At 44.6% G+C, this 14,318-nt stretch overlaps 1 protein-coding gene across 1 annotated transcript in view; it reads left to right on the forward strand.

Annotated features, from left to right (window-relative positions):
• The first annotated feature begins 7,669 nt into the window (after positions 1-7,669).
• Positions 7,670-14,318, forward strand: part of CHRNG (cholinergic receptor nicotinic gamma subunit) — a 35,138-nt gene continuing 28,489 nt past the window's right edge. Inside the window, exon 1 of the mRNA XM_054983194.1 lies at positions 7,670-7,751. Coding sequence (XP_054839169.1) covers positions 7,709-7,751 — 43 coding nt within the window. The 5' untranslated portion in view covers positions 7,670-7,708. The remainder of the gene's footprint in view (positions 7,752-14,318) is intronic.

A 14,318-nucleotide genomic window follows, 5' to 3' on the forward strand; every position in this document is an offset into this window, starting at 1 on the left:
GGATGGCTCCGAGAATATCGGGGATGCAATGAGGGAAGCAGCAAAATGTATGGGGCGGATGGTAATATTACATTACAATTAGGGTTGGCAGGGCTGGGTTGGGAAATTCCTGAAGATCTGGAGGCAGTGTCTAGGGATGAAGAGGTTTGGGAAGGGGAGAGAGAGCAGCCATTTCCTCCTGGTAACTGATCTCTCTAGACTGGAGATCAGCTGTAATTCTGGGGGAACACAAGGCTACACCTGGAGGTTGGCAACACTAACTACAATTGGTCATAGATCCAGAGAAGTTAGCTGTGTTAGTCTGTAGTTACAAAATAGTAAAGAGTCCAGTAGCACCTTTAAGACTGACCAACTTTATTATAGCATAAGCTTTCGAGAACCACAGCTCTCTTTGTCAGATGCGTCATCAGATGTAGCATAAGCTTTCGAGAACCACAGCTCTCTTCGTCAGACGCATTGTCAGATGCATCTGATGAAGAGAGCAGTGGTTCTCAAAAGTTTATGCTACAATAAAGTTGGTTAGCCTTAAAGGTGCTTCTGGACCCTTTACTAATTACAATTTACATTGCAGATGAAGAATGAAGAGAGAGATGGTATTTTAAAAGTGGCAGGGCTATTTTGGAAGCACCTTGACTGCATTCGGTACATAAATGCCACTGGTGGAAAAGCTTCTTAAGTTTGTGAAAGGCTCCTAGCTTGAAGGAAGGCTTTGTGCTTTGCCAAGCAGACAGTTTGGATACATCCCCTCTTCTTCTAGCCTGGGCAAGTTCTAAAAACTGGCATTAGCCTAATTCCTAAAGCAGTTTGGCAACTGAGAGTCTCTCTACAGGTGACATCTGACACATGAAGAACACGTGTCGGGAGATGCAATGTTAGCTGGGAAGGGTAGTTTAAAAAGACAGAGCTGGCGGCAGGGCAAAGGCTTTGCTATACACTGGAGCTGTGCGAAGGGGCTCTGAATGCCAGAAGGGAAACTTCAGCCCATTAGAACCTCTCCAGGTCCAAGCCCAGTTCTGGAAGGCAGCTCCAGCCCATCTCTATTGCTCGCAGCCCTCTGGTCGCCATCTCACACAGTTTTAGACTGGAGAGGTGAAATTGACAGAGCCTTCGAGGAGGCAAAAAGGAAATTAATAAATGCTCTGAGGAGCAATCTCTGCCGGCTCTGTCTTTTTAAACTATGCTTCCCGGCTAACATTGCGTCTCCCTGCACTTGAACATGTGCTGAGGCATCTCGTGTAGAGAGACTCTGATTTAAAATTGCTTGTGATTGTTTTTAAATACTGTGAATTGAGATGTGTGTGTGATTGTGCTATTTATTGTCCGCCTTTCTCACTGAGACTCAATCCAGATTACAGAATGCAAGTCAATATGGTCAATGGCAGGGACAATCATACAATAGGATACGCATTGCAGAAATTTGAAAAGAAGCATAAATTTGAATACGGGGATATAGAGATGAAACAATGATGAACAAAATGTAAGGATTTTTTTAAAATTAATTTTTCAAACAAAAAGAGAAACAATCACCATCTGAAATACAGACATAACAAACAAGATTACAAAAAGAAAAATGCATAGAAGAGGAAAACACATAGAGAGCCAGTTTGGTGTAGTGGTTAAGAGCTCGGGACTCTAATCTGGAGATCCAGGTTTGATTCCCCACTCCTCCACTTGAAGCCAGCTGGGTGACCTTGGGTCAGTCACTTAAGAGCGGCAGGACTCTAATCTGGAGAGCCAGGTTTGATTCCCCATTCCTCCACTTGAAGCCAGCTGAGTGACCTTGGGCTAGTCATGGTTCTCTGGAGCTCTCTCGGCCCCACCCACCCCACAGGGTGTTTTGTTGTGGGGATAATAATGACATACTTTGTAAACCGCTCTGAGTGGGCATTAAGTTGTCCTGAAGGGTGGTATATAAATCAAATATCATTAATTATTATTAAAAACAAAACAATATTGAACCAAGTTGTTGATGGAGGGCTTAATATTTAACATTTTTTCAACTTTATCTTGCAAGATATAACTAAGAGATGAAATCATTAATAGCAGGGGGAATTTTTTTTCTAAAGTATTTCTTCATATACTTCATATCCCATTCTTTTTCCATAGTTTGAGGAAGGGTTCAGATATTTGTTGAAGGAATTTGACACAACATATTAAACGATGAGGAAACTGCCCAGTAGGAGCAGATCAACATTAACAGACAGTACTCAGTACATGTACATACACACCATTTTAAGTAAAAACAACAAGAAAAACTCAAATCACCAGCCTGAAACAAGCGACTCTGTTGAAGCAGCGTCCAATTTGTTGGTATGTGCGTAAAATAAGTTGCACAGTTGGCCTTATTTATTTTTATTTTTATTTATTTGTCATGTATAGTCCGCCTTTGTCACTGAGACTCAAGGTGGCTTACACAGTGTGAGATTAGTACAGTCAGTTTCAAGGACATTTCCATAAACTGTGCCATAGGGCAAATAAACACAATTTTACAAAGATATAGCATTAGTAAGAATCCAATACAGAGTTGAAGATATGCTGGAACAGAACAGAAGCAATTGTAGGGCTGACATCAGACAACATGAAGCACAAGTAGCACATAAGAGCACATATTTAAGACAACAGGTAGTACGTAAGGCCACAAAGTGGTGAAGTCTACTTTCCTTAACTCATTAGCGAAGCATCTGAGACCCCCTCCCTACAATACAGAAGCCTTTTTGAATAATTCGATTTTGCATCGTTTGCGGAAATCTACCTGAGTTCAAATCTCTGTTGGAAGACACTTGGGCCTGCCAAGATCTTATATCTTTTTGGCAGACCTGTAAGACAGAGATGTTCTACCAGGCATATGGTTGAAGAATAACAACAACAACAACAATAACAACAACAGCAGCAGAAGCAGCAACAACAACAACAGCAGCAGCAACATTCGATTTATATACCACCCTTCAGGACAACTTAATGCCCACTCAGAGTGGTTTACAAAGTATGTCATTATTATCCCCACAACAAAACACCCTGTGAGGTGGGTGGGGCTGAGAGAGCTCTGAGAGAGCTGTGACTGACCCAAGGTCACCCAGCTGGCTTCAAGCGGAGGAGCGGGGAATCAAACCCGGCTCTTCAGATTAGAGCCCCGTGCTCATAACCACACCAAACTGGCTCTCAGGCCAGCAATGCTGCCTCTCTTGAGGCCAGCAATGGATCCATCTAAGTAGCCTCCCTGCCAGTCTCCTACCTGTGGGGGGGGGGCATATCTTTCACCTGCCCCCCCCCCCATGCTTGGGGAGTTAGAGTTTACAAACTCAAGCCTCCACCCTTCTCTTCCCTTTGTGTACGGTGTGCAGGGAAAGGGGAAGGGCACCCCATCTGAGATACTGAAATTTATGCTGCTATGTCGAGATGTGATTTTATTGTTTTATCTGTTGTGGTTTACCTATTTGCTGTAACCCGCCCTGAGCCCGCTTGCGGGGAGAACGGGCTATCAATGTAATAATTCAATCATCAACCTTAAACTCCTGATCAGGGGAGGGAAGCAAAGTTTTCAGTGTTGTTGGCTCTTGGGATTTTGTCTGGACAAATGGCACTCGGCTGCAGATCCAGGCCTCCTCATGTAGCAGGCCTCAAGGAAAATGTTTTATATTATATTGATTATTAACTAATAAGTGTTATAATATTGTTCTGATTAACTAACATTTAGAAAGATTAAATAAAATCCTTCTTCAGAGTAAAATATAGCTGTCAAGTCAGCTAGATACTGTTGAAACAGGAAACCTGTAGCTCGAAAAAAGAGGAAGTTATAGCATTGTGTATCTCAGAATAGACTGCTTAAAAGATAAAACTGATGATTTAAGAGAATTTGTCTGAATTTATGCCGCACTAAGAAAAGGTCATGTCTGGGGCAATGATCTTGATGATAAGGCTAAATTATGGTAAACTGTATAACTGATTGTAACCGTTAGCTAGTGAGTAACCACCTTCTGTGACGTAACTGTAAGCTGTGCTATATCAGAGAGGTTGCTTCCTTATACTGGAGCTCAGTTCTTTGTGGCACTAGTCACGCTGAGCTCTGCCGGCAATAAACATCATTCCTTCCTGAAGATTCTGTCTGGTCTCAATTCTTGGGAACACGATACCCTGCTACACTCATTCTCTGGAGCATTCCAAGCTCCAGCTAGGAGAGTCAGGCTCTCACAGGCTAAGCCACGCAGACTCTTTGACTAGTTATTTTTAACCCCGTGGTGGTTCCAACCAGCTGTTGTGTGGGGAAAGGAGGTCAGAGGGCCAGGCCCAGGCCAAAGGACGTCCTTCCTCTGGGGGATGGATACCATTTCACAGGCAGGTGATGAGGCTTGGACTATCCTGGAATGCAAGCCTGGAATGCTGTGCTGAGCAGTCGCCATTCTTTTCGAGTCTTCCCAGGATGGGGAGACGGTGTGAGTGTTCCTTCCCATTTTCAGCCATGCTGGCTGTTGTGGAATGGCACTGCTGACCTGTGAGGTCCACGCTATTTCAGCCTTCTGGAGCATCTAGGCATGCAGTGGTGGTCCCAAGTCTCTGCCCAGTGCCATGCCACTCTCTAGACTCTGCCCGACTCTCAGAGAGGTTTTCTCACACTTCCATTTTGATACACTGCCACCTACTGCCCTCATCTTCTGCTACCCAATGAATGGATATAGTGGGGACGACTTACCACTAGAGATAGGCATGAACTGAAATACTAGAGATAGGCATGAACCAAAATACGAAACAAAGTTCGTCATGAACCTGGATGTCTTTTTGGTTCAGGGCACGTTTTTGACAACCTGCAACGACCGCTTTGATTTTTAGGCTAGTTTGTTTGGTTAATTTTTCGGTTTGTCACTGCAGACAGCCTGGCACCGATCAATCAGTTTCTTAGGCAATGGGGGGGGGGGTGGACTTTCTGCAGACTTCTGCTGCTCCAGAAGTGACGTGTTCACAAACCAAACAAACCAGTTTGCGAACCGGGCAATTTCATGCCCATTCGTGGTTCGTGAAACGCAATGAACCACGAACCGCAACAAACCGCCGTTTTCCCAGTTCATGCCCATCACTGCTTACCACCCACACACACTCTGTTCACCACACCCTGTTTTGCCATCTTCTGGGCCTGGAACAGCGGATCACTGGGAGCTAGTTGTGAATTTCCTGCATTGTCCAGGGGGTTGTTCTAGATGACCCTGGGGGTCCCTTCCAACCGTATGATTCTATGATTCTACAAAATAGCAATATAGTAATCAAGCATCTTCCTTCCTCTGGGCTCCTGTTTAAATAGCGTGTTTGAATGATGGAGGTCTATGCGGTACAGATAGTAACGGCCAGCAATTAAAATAGAGAAAAGATTTCTTGAAATGAAAACTAGACTTTTAAATAGTCAGTTTAATGTGATGATTTCCCCCACAGACCCCTGGGTGGGGAGTATGCTGTTGTGAAGGGAGCTCATAACAGAGTTTTTAGGAATTGCAGGTAAAACCAGAGTGGCTGACCCAAGGCCTCCTGCTGAGCTCATGGCAGTAACGGGATTCAAACCAGCAGAGGGCTGATTCACAGCCCAAACTCTATGCTAAAGCAGCTCTCTGTAATAATAACTGTGCTTATATACTGCTCTTCTAGACAGATTAGTGCCCTGCTCAGAGCAGTGAACAAAGTCTGTGTTATTATCATCCCCACAATACAGCTGGGGAGCTGGGGCTGAGAGGAATGGCTGACCCAAGGCCCCCTGCTGAGCTCATGGCAGTAACGGGATTTGAACCAACGGGATTCACAGCCCAACCACTTAACCACTATGCTATAGCAGCTCTCTAGTGATGTAATGCCACCAGCTGAGAGCACCCTCATGTCCCCACCCCACAACGCCTCCTGGTTGCTGACGGCTGGCAACACCACATAGGTGGCATATGCATCTAGCTGGATACAGTGTTATTGTTGTGCTGTAGTGATAATTCGTCTTGCCTCCACAGAAAAGTTCAGCTGCACTCAATTGCATAGTGCGATGATACTACTATATCCAATTATCTGAGGGTGCAGTTATAGGATATAGTAAAGAGTCCAGTAGCATATTTAAGACTAACCAACTTTATTGTAGCATAAGCTTTCGAGAACCACTGCTCTCTTTGTCAGATGTATGATGCATCTGGCGAAGAGAGATGTGGTTCTCAAAAGCTTACGCTACAATAAAGTTAAATCAAAAAGAGTTCAGTAGCACCTTTAAGACTAACCAATTTTATTGTAGCATAAGCTTTCGAGAATCAAGTTCTCTTCGTCAGATGCCTGATACAGAGACTGGTCAAATACAGAAGAGCAGGAGAGAGAAGAGGCAATTAGGGGGAGGAAGGGGGAGGGAGCAACCAAAACATTCCTTTGCTAGTATATGTAAACATCACCTTTTAGTGTGTGTATCAGTTGGCTTCAAAGGAGTTTGCCCTGTTAGTTTGTAGAAGCCAAACAGCTAGACCATCCAATTCCAATGCAGTATGGGCCTTCGATAACCACAGCTCTCCCTGCCAGATGCATCTGACAAAGAGATCTGTGGTTCTCGAAAGCCCACGCCAGGTGCCCCTGAGCTCCCCCAGACCCCACCTCTGTAAAGGAAATCTGTTACCTGTGTTAATGTGATAACCATTCAAAGTCCCTATTCAGTCCCAGCTTGACAGAGTCAAATTTGCATATGAATTCCAGTTCAGCAGCCTCCCATTGGATTTTGTTTTTGAAAGGTTTCTGTTGAACTACAGCGACCTTTAAGTCTTTGATGGAATGTCCCCCTAATTGCCTCTTCTCTCTCCTGCTCTTCTGTATTTGACCAGTCTCTGTATCAGGCATCTGACGAAGAGAACTTGATTCTCGAAAGCTTATGCTACAATAAAATTGGTTAGTCTTAAAGGTGCTACTGGACTCTTTTTGATTTTACTACCACAGACTAACACGGCTAACTCCTCTGCATCTACAATAAAGTTAGTTAGTCGTAAAGATGCTACTGGACTCTTTACTGTTTTGCAACTACAGGTCACCCAGCTGGCTTCAGGTGGAGGAGTGGGGAATCAAACGCGGCTCTCCAGATTAGAGTCCAGCCACTCTTAACCACTACACCAAACTGGCTCTGTTTGCAACTATGTGCTGGATGTAGACAAGTCTCTTGGGCACTCAAGAATCCCATCATTTTACTGATAGGAATTCTGGAGCCGAGTCAGTGGACTTGCCCCCAGGAATAAATTCCTATCTCCCTGCACCTGACAGCAACCATTTGACCTCAAGACCGTATTGGCAGAAACTTCTCTAAGCCGGGTGAATGGCGGGTTGAATTCTTCCTCACACCTATAAATAGGGTCTCCAATCAGCTTTCCTAATCCCATTTCTGCAGTGGATCTGAGCATCAGAGTTGCCACTGGCACTTCCCTGATGCCCCCTCCCTCCCGGAGGATGCTCCCTCCAGCAGCCCAGCCCCAATTGGCACACCCAGAGGGGCTGGCGGGCACAGCCAGTTCTGCCTTCCCCTGCATAGTTGCGCTAAAGGCATCAGTAGAAGGTAACAGCTGACAATGTGATGGCTGAACAGCTGGGCCACAAAGGGCCTGGCAGGAGGTGGGCGGGGAATGGGGGAGGTTGGGTCCAGCTCAAAATAGCCCTCCAGACCCTCCCAAGAAGACACACACAGACACTTCTGGGGGGAGAAGGAAGGCCAGCGCCCTCCAGCAACATGAGTTGGCTCATTCTAGCCCTGGTTCTCGGTTCTCTCGCAGGTAAGCTGGGATCCACCGGAAATACTCTCAGCAGCCTACGATGAACCTTCAAAACTTTTTTTCTTGGGTGCTGGAAGGGGAGGATTTCTTTGGATGGGAATGGATCCAGAGGAGTTAGCCATGTTAGTCTGTAGTTGCAAAATAGTAGAGTCCAGTAGCACCTTTAAGACTAACCAAATTTATTGTAGCATAAGCTTTCGAGAACCACAGCTCTCTTTGTCAGATGCACAATGTTTCGAGAACCACAGCTCTTTTTGTCAGATGCATAAGCTTTCGAGAACCACAGCTCTCTTCATCAGATGCATCTTACAAAGAAAGCAGTGGTTCTTGAAAGCTTATGTGTCAATAAAGTTGGTTAGTCTTAAAGGTGCTACTGGACTGTACTATTTTGGATGGGAAGTAAGAGAGCAAGCTGAAACAGGTATACTCAGAATCAAACTTGAGAATATTCAGTGGGGCTTACTCCCAGGAAAATGTTCTTAGGATTGCACTAGATTTCCAAGGTAAGAGGTTTCGAGAGTCAAAAGACTCTCGAAAGCTCATACTTTGGAAATCTAGTTGGACTTTAATGTGCTATTGGATCCGAATCTTGCTTTTCAACTGCAGACCTACAGGGCTATATTAATGATTAATAATATTCGATTTACATACCGCTCTTCAAGACAACTTAATGTCCACTCAGAGCGGTTTTCAAAGTGTGTTATTATTATACCCACCTGACACTATAAATCACGGTATTCAGCGTGCAAGGGGATCTTTCCTTCCTACCCTTTTTCCAAAGGGTGTCACAGTAATTCTCAAATATTTTGAAATATTTTGAAACGGAACCCCCTTCTGAACTTGCCACGCTTTTCGGGACCCGTATTGCCAAGGAACTCCACGCTGCCTTCTAACCTTCCCACCATAAAACAGAACTTGCTTATCAGCTCATACTGAAAAAAAGGATGGAAAAAGTTATTTCTCGCATTTTGCATTCAAGACGTTCCCAAGCAACAAATTCAAATTGCATTTCATGGCCATTTCTGCAGGGACAAGCCCACGTTTGCTTGTGAGACCCCCGTTTCTCTGCACCTTGCAGCCAGCTTGTGAGAGAGTTGTAACCCTCTTTGGGCGATCTGTGTCAGAACCACAGATTGCCTCGTCATTCACTGCACTGATGGGGTCTGGTGAATGGACACCTGTGGGGCTTGTTGGAAGAGGAGGATCCAGCACTGTCCCTCCCCTCAGGTTTCAGAGGGGGACAAACCAAAGAGTTAGAAAGATAGAGAGGTCAGGGCACTCTGTTTACTGCTCTGACTGTCCTTTGATACATAGATTTGCTATTCTCAGGATTTCCTCCTCCTGACCCTCCCTTCTCTTCCTGGCTTTGTTCCAGGCAACACTTCTTTCCTTCCATCTAGGCAGCGTGGATCAGGCCTTGTCCTGCCATCCATGTCCATCCTCAGACTAGATAGGTAGTTAAGATCTGTCTCTCCTCCTTTCCTAGCAGAGTATGGAGTTCCTACAATAAAGAACTCTTATTTCTATTCTAAATATAAAGCAAGTGTATGATTTATTATTTTCATTCCTGCACACACACCAGCCAGCAGAACCAGCTCACAACCACCTATAATCATGCTTCCTATGCCACACGATAGACTCTGCTAATGGCCCAAATGTGGAATCCTTTAATTAGGTTTCTGGGGCCTACATAATGATATATTTATTGCTTATTGTGACTCCAAGCACGATTTTGGAGATCAAGGCCTGTAAGAGATTCACATGCAATCAGGGTCTTTTGGAATCGTAGCTAAGATTAAGGAACGGATCCAGCTCAAATGTCACAACTGCCTTACAAACTGCATGACGGACCTTTAAATCTCCTGTTGAATACCCATAATACTTGGCATTTACACACATCGCTTCTTGTCATCTTTACAGCCCTGTTAAGTATTCTTATCCCCATTTTGCAGATGGCAGACGGAGGCTCACAGAGGCTGGCCTGTCTAAGCCTACCCACTGAGTTCAAGGCAGCAATACAATTCAGACTCTGGACACCCTGATGTGTAGCTTGATATCTTAGCCACTATGAGCTAAGTTACAAGAGATGAATTACACAAGGAAGAGCACGTGAAGAGAGTCGCAATGTTAGTTGGGAAGCTGAGTTTTAAAAGAGATCAGAAGGCTTTGTCAATTTCCCCTCTCTACAGAGCCAGGGAGAGGCTGCTCAGAAGGTTGGTTTATTTCCTCTTTGCCTCTTAGAAGGGGAGGTGAAACTGTCAGAGCCTTTGGGAGGCAAAGAGGAAATTAACAACCCCTCCCAGTAGGGATCTCCCTGGCTCTATAGGGAGGGGAAATTGACAAAGCCTTCTGATCTCTTTTAAAACTCAGCTTCCCAGCTAACATTGCGACTCCCTTCACATGCTCCTCCTCGTGTAATTCGTCTCTTGTAGCTTGGCTCTCTTCTGTGCCAGGTCTCGGAGTGAGAGGACTTGGTTTGCTCGTGCCATTCCTTCCCAATCCTGCCACCTGCACACCAAACTTCTGCTTGGCACAGCTGGTGAAGGAAAGGGCAGACAAGATTAGGAGGGGACTAGCAGGGCTGCTGAGGTGGAAGGGACAGAGGGGGGTGCGTTATAAAATTTCTCAGGCCTGGGTTGCACCAGGTCCCAAGAAGCCAACCCACTTGCTGATATTTTGCTTTCATGCTCTCACCTAGTATGCCGCCTGTAATCTCAGGATTTCAGCCACATCTATAATCTTCTTGGGGCAGGACTTCGTAATTGCTCACATTCCTGAGCCTGCTTGCGCGGAGGGCGGAATATAAATACAATAAACTAAAAAAATAAAAATAGAATTCACCCTTTTTGCAAATCTCTCCCTTTTGGAGGTACCTAGTCAGAGGAGAGATTTTACGTTGGCAAGATGGCAAGTTCTCCCCTCTGCAGTTTTGGAGGGGAGATATAAAAAAGGTCCCTATGAAGGAGAAAATCTGTCCCTGTGGCAATGAAGAGGAGGAATCAGTGGAGCATGATCTGTTCTATTGCCATTTTTATCAGGGTCTTCGTTCAAATACAGCTTCCCGTCGCTTGAAAGCTTTTCAGGTTTTTCCGATGTTGATGTTTCAAAGAAGACTCTAATAGATATTAATCAGCAGATTACTATTAGCTGTGTAAAACTTTTTTCAGCGGTTTGCTAAACCCGTCGGGGTTTTAAATTTTAGTAAATTTTGACTGCTGTGTAGCAGGATTGACCTTCTATATATTTTTTAAAAAATTAATGTAAATTTCTCTGATCTTTCGATTTGTATGGGCCATAGACCGAATAAATCGGGATCTGAATTGAAAGTGTAGCGATTGGTCTCCTTCAGCAAGAGAGCATTTGTTATAATTTCCAGTTAGCAGTGGAAAGAGACAAGATCTTCTGCAGAGAAACCCGTTTTTATCATTAAAGTGCACCGTGCTACAAAACTTTTACTCTATAGACATAAGAATATCACAGCTTGTGATGTTCTTATGTCTATAGAGTAAAAGTTTTGTAGCACGGTGCACTTTAATTATAAAAAGGATAAAGATCAGCAACTTTTTCCGTGGAAGATCTTGTATCTTTCCATTGCTGCAGTATTCTGTGGTGCGCTTGTCAGACTATGGATGACAGGATATGGAAGGTAGACTCCTGGATCATTTCAGCAAGACGCAGGTCCTTGGTTAAATGACTTTTATTCAGAAAATCAGCCTTTTCTCACATACATAGGTCCATTGGAGTACATGGAAGCAGGGGCCATTTCGTAGAAGAAGAGCTTCAGGAACTCATTAGCATAACTCATTAGCATATGCCATGCCCCTTGCCATCACCGGAAGTGTGTCATTAGCATGACTGGTTTGCATATGCCACACCCCCTGACATCACCTATCTTGGTTGTTTTGGACCCAATCCTGGCCATTCAGGGCCGAAATTGGTCCCAAAATGGCAAAAGGGGGCTGAAAATGGCCAAAAAGGAGCCCAAAATGGTCAGGATCGGGCCGCTGCTGAGGGGGAGAGTGATCCACCACCCATCAGAGGCCCGATCTGGGCCATTTGGGGACAAATCCTGGCTGTTTTGGCCCTGATCCTGGCCATTTTGGCCCCAATCCAGGCCACAATGGCCCCAAAATCGCCGAAAATCGGGTGGGCGGGGCCACCTGACATGTGACCTCTTTGGAGAACTACTGGAACTGCGTTCCTGTGCGTTCCCCCTCAAAATGAGCCCTGCATGGAAGTAAAATGCATATGAGCGTGGCAACTTCCCATTGAAAGGAATACGTTTCAAAGCAGTTACTGAACTATATACTCACACAACCCCCTCCCTCCTAAACCACAAGCCCAGAAGCAGCCTGGGAAACATCTTCAGAGTTCATACACTAGGCAGGCAAGATACTGAGAACTGCAACACTTCAGACTCCCAAGGTCCATTCAAAGAACATCAACAGGAGTGATTGTCCGCAGCCCTGCCAGCTGCCGGGTTATGCTGAGAGAATGAAAGTTATGGACCCAACCCGAAACGTACCTATCAGTTACCACATTAGATCAGTACTGACAATACTGAGTTAACTCCATAAACAGTCTGAGAATCCACTAGAATCCTAATAACGGAAAATCCTAACAACGGGAACAGGAAATTGAGTTACAGAAGGATTATGATTACGATAACTGGCATATAGCATCAGAACTAATATTGGCATGGATGAATGGGTACAGTCAGGGCTTTTTTTCTGGGAAAAGAGGTGGTGGAACTCAGTGGGTTGCCCTCGGAGAAAATGGTCACATGGCTGGTGGCCCCGCCCCCTGATCTCCAGACAGAGGGGAGTTGAGATCGCCCTCCGCACCAGTGGTGCGGAGGGCAATCTAAACTCCCCTCTGTCTGGAGATCAGGGGGCGGGGCCACCAACCATGTGATCTTTTTCAAGAGGTTCCGGAACTCCGTTCCACCACGTTCCAGCTGAAAAAAAGCCCTGGGTACAGTCAAACATGACAGACCTTCAGTTTTTGTGTTATAATTTCCAGTCAAGCAATGTGTAAAAATGAGAGAAGATGGATTCCCAGAGAGGCCTTTTCTTCCTTTGTCCCATTGGCCTGCCAATTAAGATCTGCCTTACATGCCCTGTTGTCTGTGCCCTTCCTTCAGATGTGAGGCGGTGGGCAACCAGAGACAGGACTTTTCCGGCAGTGGCTTGCCGGCACGTACATTGCTTTGAGACCCAGTCCAAAATGTTTCTGTTCACCTAGGCTTTTAATAAAGGGGTTCATTAAAAAAATTTAGCTTGGAAACTGTAGTGACTGTGGCCAGCTCTTATGATCTATGTTGTTAGGGCTGGGGCTTTTTAAAATGCTGGGTTTTGATTAATATCTTAACATTTTGTTTTTGTAATTTTTATTTTATTTTATTTTATTTTGTTTTTTTTTACCTGTTCCTTTTATTTTAACCAACAATTTTTACAGGATAAACTCCCCAGTAATGTTATACAGTTTTCCTTTTCCTTACCCTCCCCTCCCTCCCTTCCCTCCCCTAATCTTCTTCTGTCATTGCTTCAGCCATGGGCACAAGGTGCAAACAGATAAAAGGAAAGGCTGAGGGCCTTGGGAATGTTTAGTTTGGAGAAGAGGAGGTTGAGGGGGGACATGATTGCTCTCTTTAAGTATTTGAAAGGCTGTCATTTGGAGGAGGGCAAGGAGCTGTTCCAGTTGGCAGCAGAGGGTAGGACGCGAAGCAATGGGCTTAAATTACATGCACAAAGGTACCGACTGGATATTAGGAAAAACTTTTTCACTGTCAGAGTAGTTCAAAAGTGGAATCAGCTGCCTAGGGAGGTGGTGAGCTCCCCCTCACTGGCAGTTTTCAAGAAGAGGCTGGATGAATACTTGTCAGGGATGCTTTAGGCTGATCCTGCACTGGGCAGGGGGTTGGACTAGATGGTCTGTATGGCCCCTTCCAACTCTATGATTCTATGATTCTGATTCTATGAAAATTATATTTTAAGGAAAACCGAAATACAGTAGCTACCAACACCCTATGGGATGCAGCGAAACCAGTAATAAGAGGTGTTTGTATAAGGAAAGAAATAGATGTTAAAAGGGAGTGGTACCAAAACAGACAAAGGAAGATTCAGGAATTGAAAACACTTCAACAACAACAAATGAGGAGGTATAACCCACAGGTGCAGATCCAAATTAAAGAACTACAAAAGGAATTAGACAAGCTTGATGCCATAACATTATGGAAAAAGGAAATATTAATTAAAAATGAATATTGGAGAAGTAACATAAAATCAGCTCAAAGATTAGTCAAATATTTAAGTAATTTTTATTTTGTAAGCCACCTTAGGCAGGTTAATAATAATCACAACAACAACAAAAACAGCAGTGCTTATATGCCACTCTTCTAGACAGAGGAGTGCCCCATTCAGAGCGGTGAACAAAGTCAGTGTTATTATGATCTCCACAGTTCAGCTGGGGAGTTGGGGCTGAGAGGAGAGGACAACAGAGTGCTGATTCACAACCCAACCACTTAACCACTATGCTACAGCAGCTCACATACGAGCTAGTTTTGTG

This window comes from Eublepharis macularius, chromosome 6 (assembly GCF_028583425.1).
Source record: "Eublepharis macularius isolate TG4126 chromosome 6, MPM_Emac_v1.0, whole genome shotgun sequence".
Lineage (NCBI taxonomy): Eukaryota > Metazoa > Chordata > Lepidosauria > Squamata > Eublepharidae > Eublepharis > Eublepharis macularius.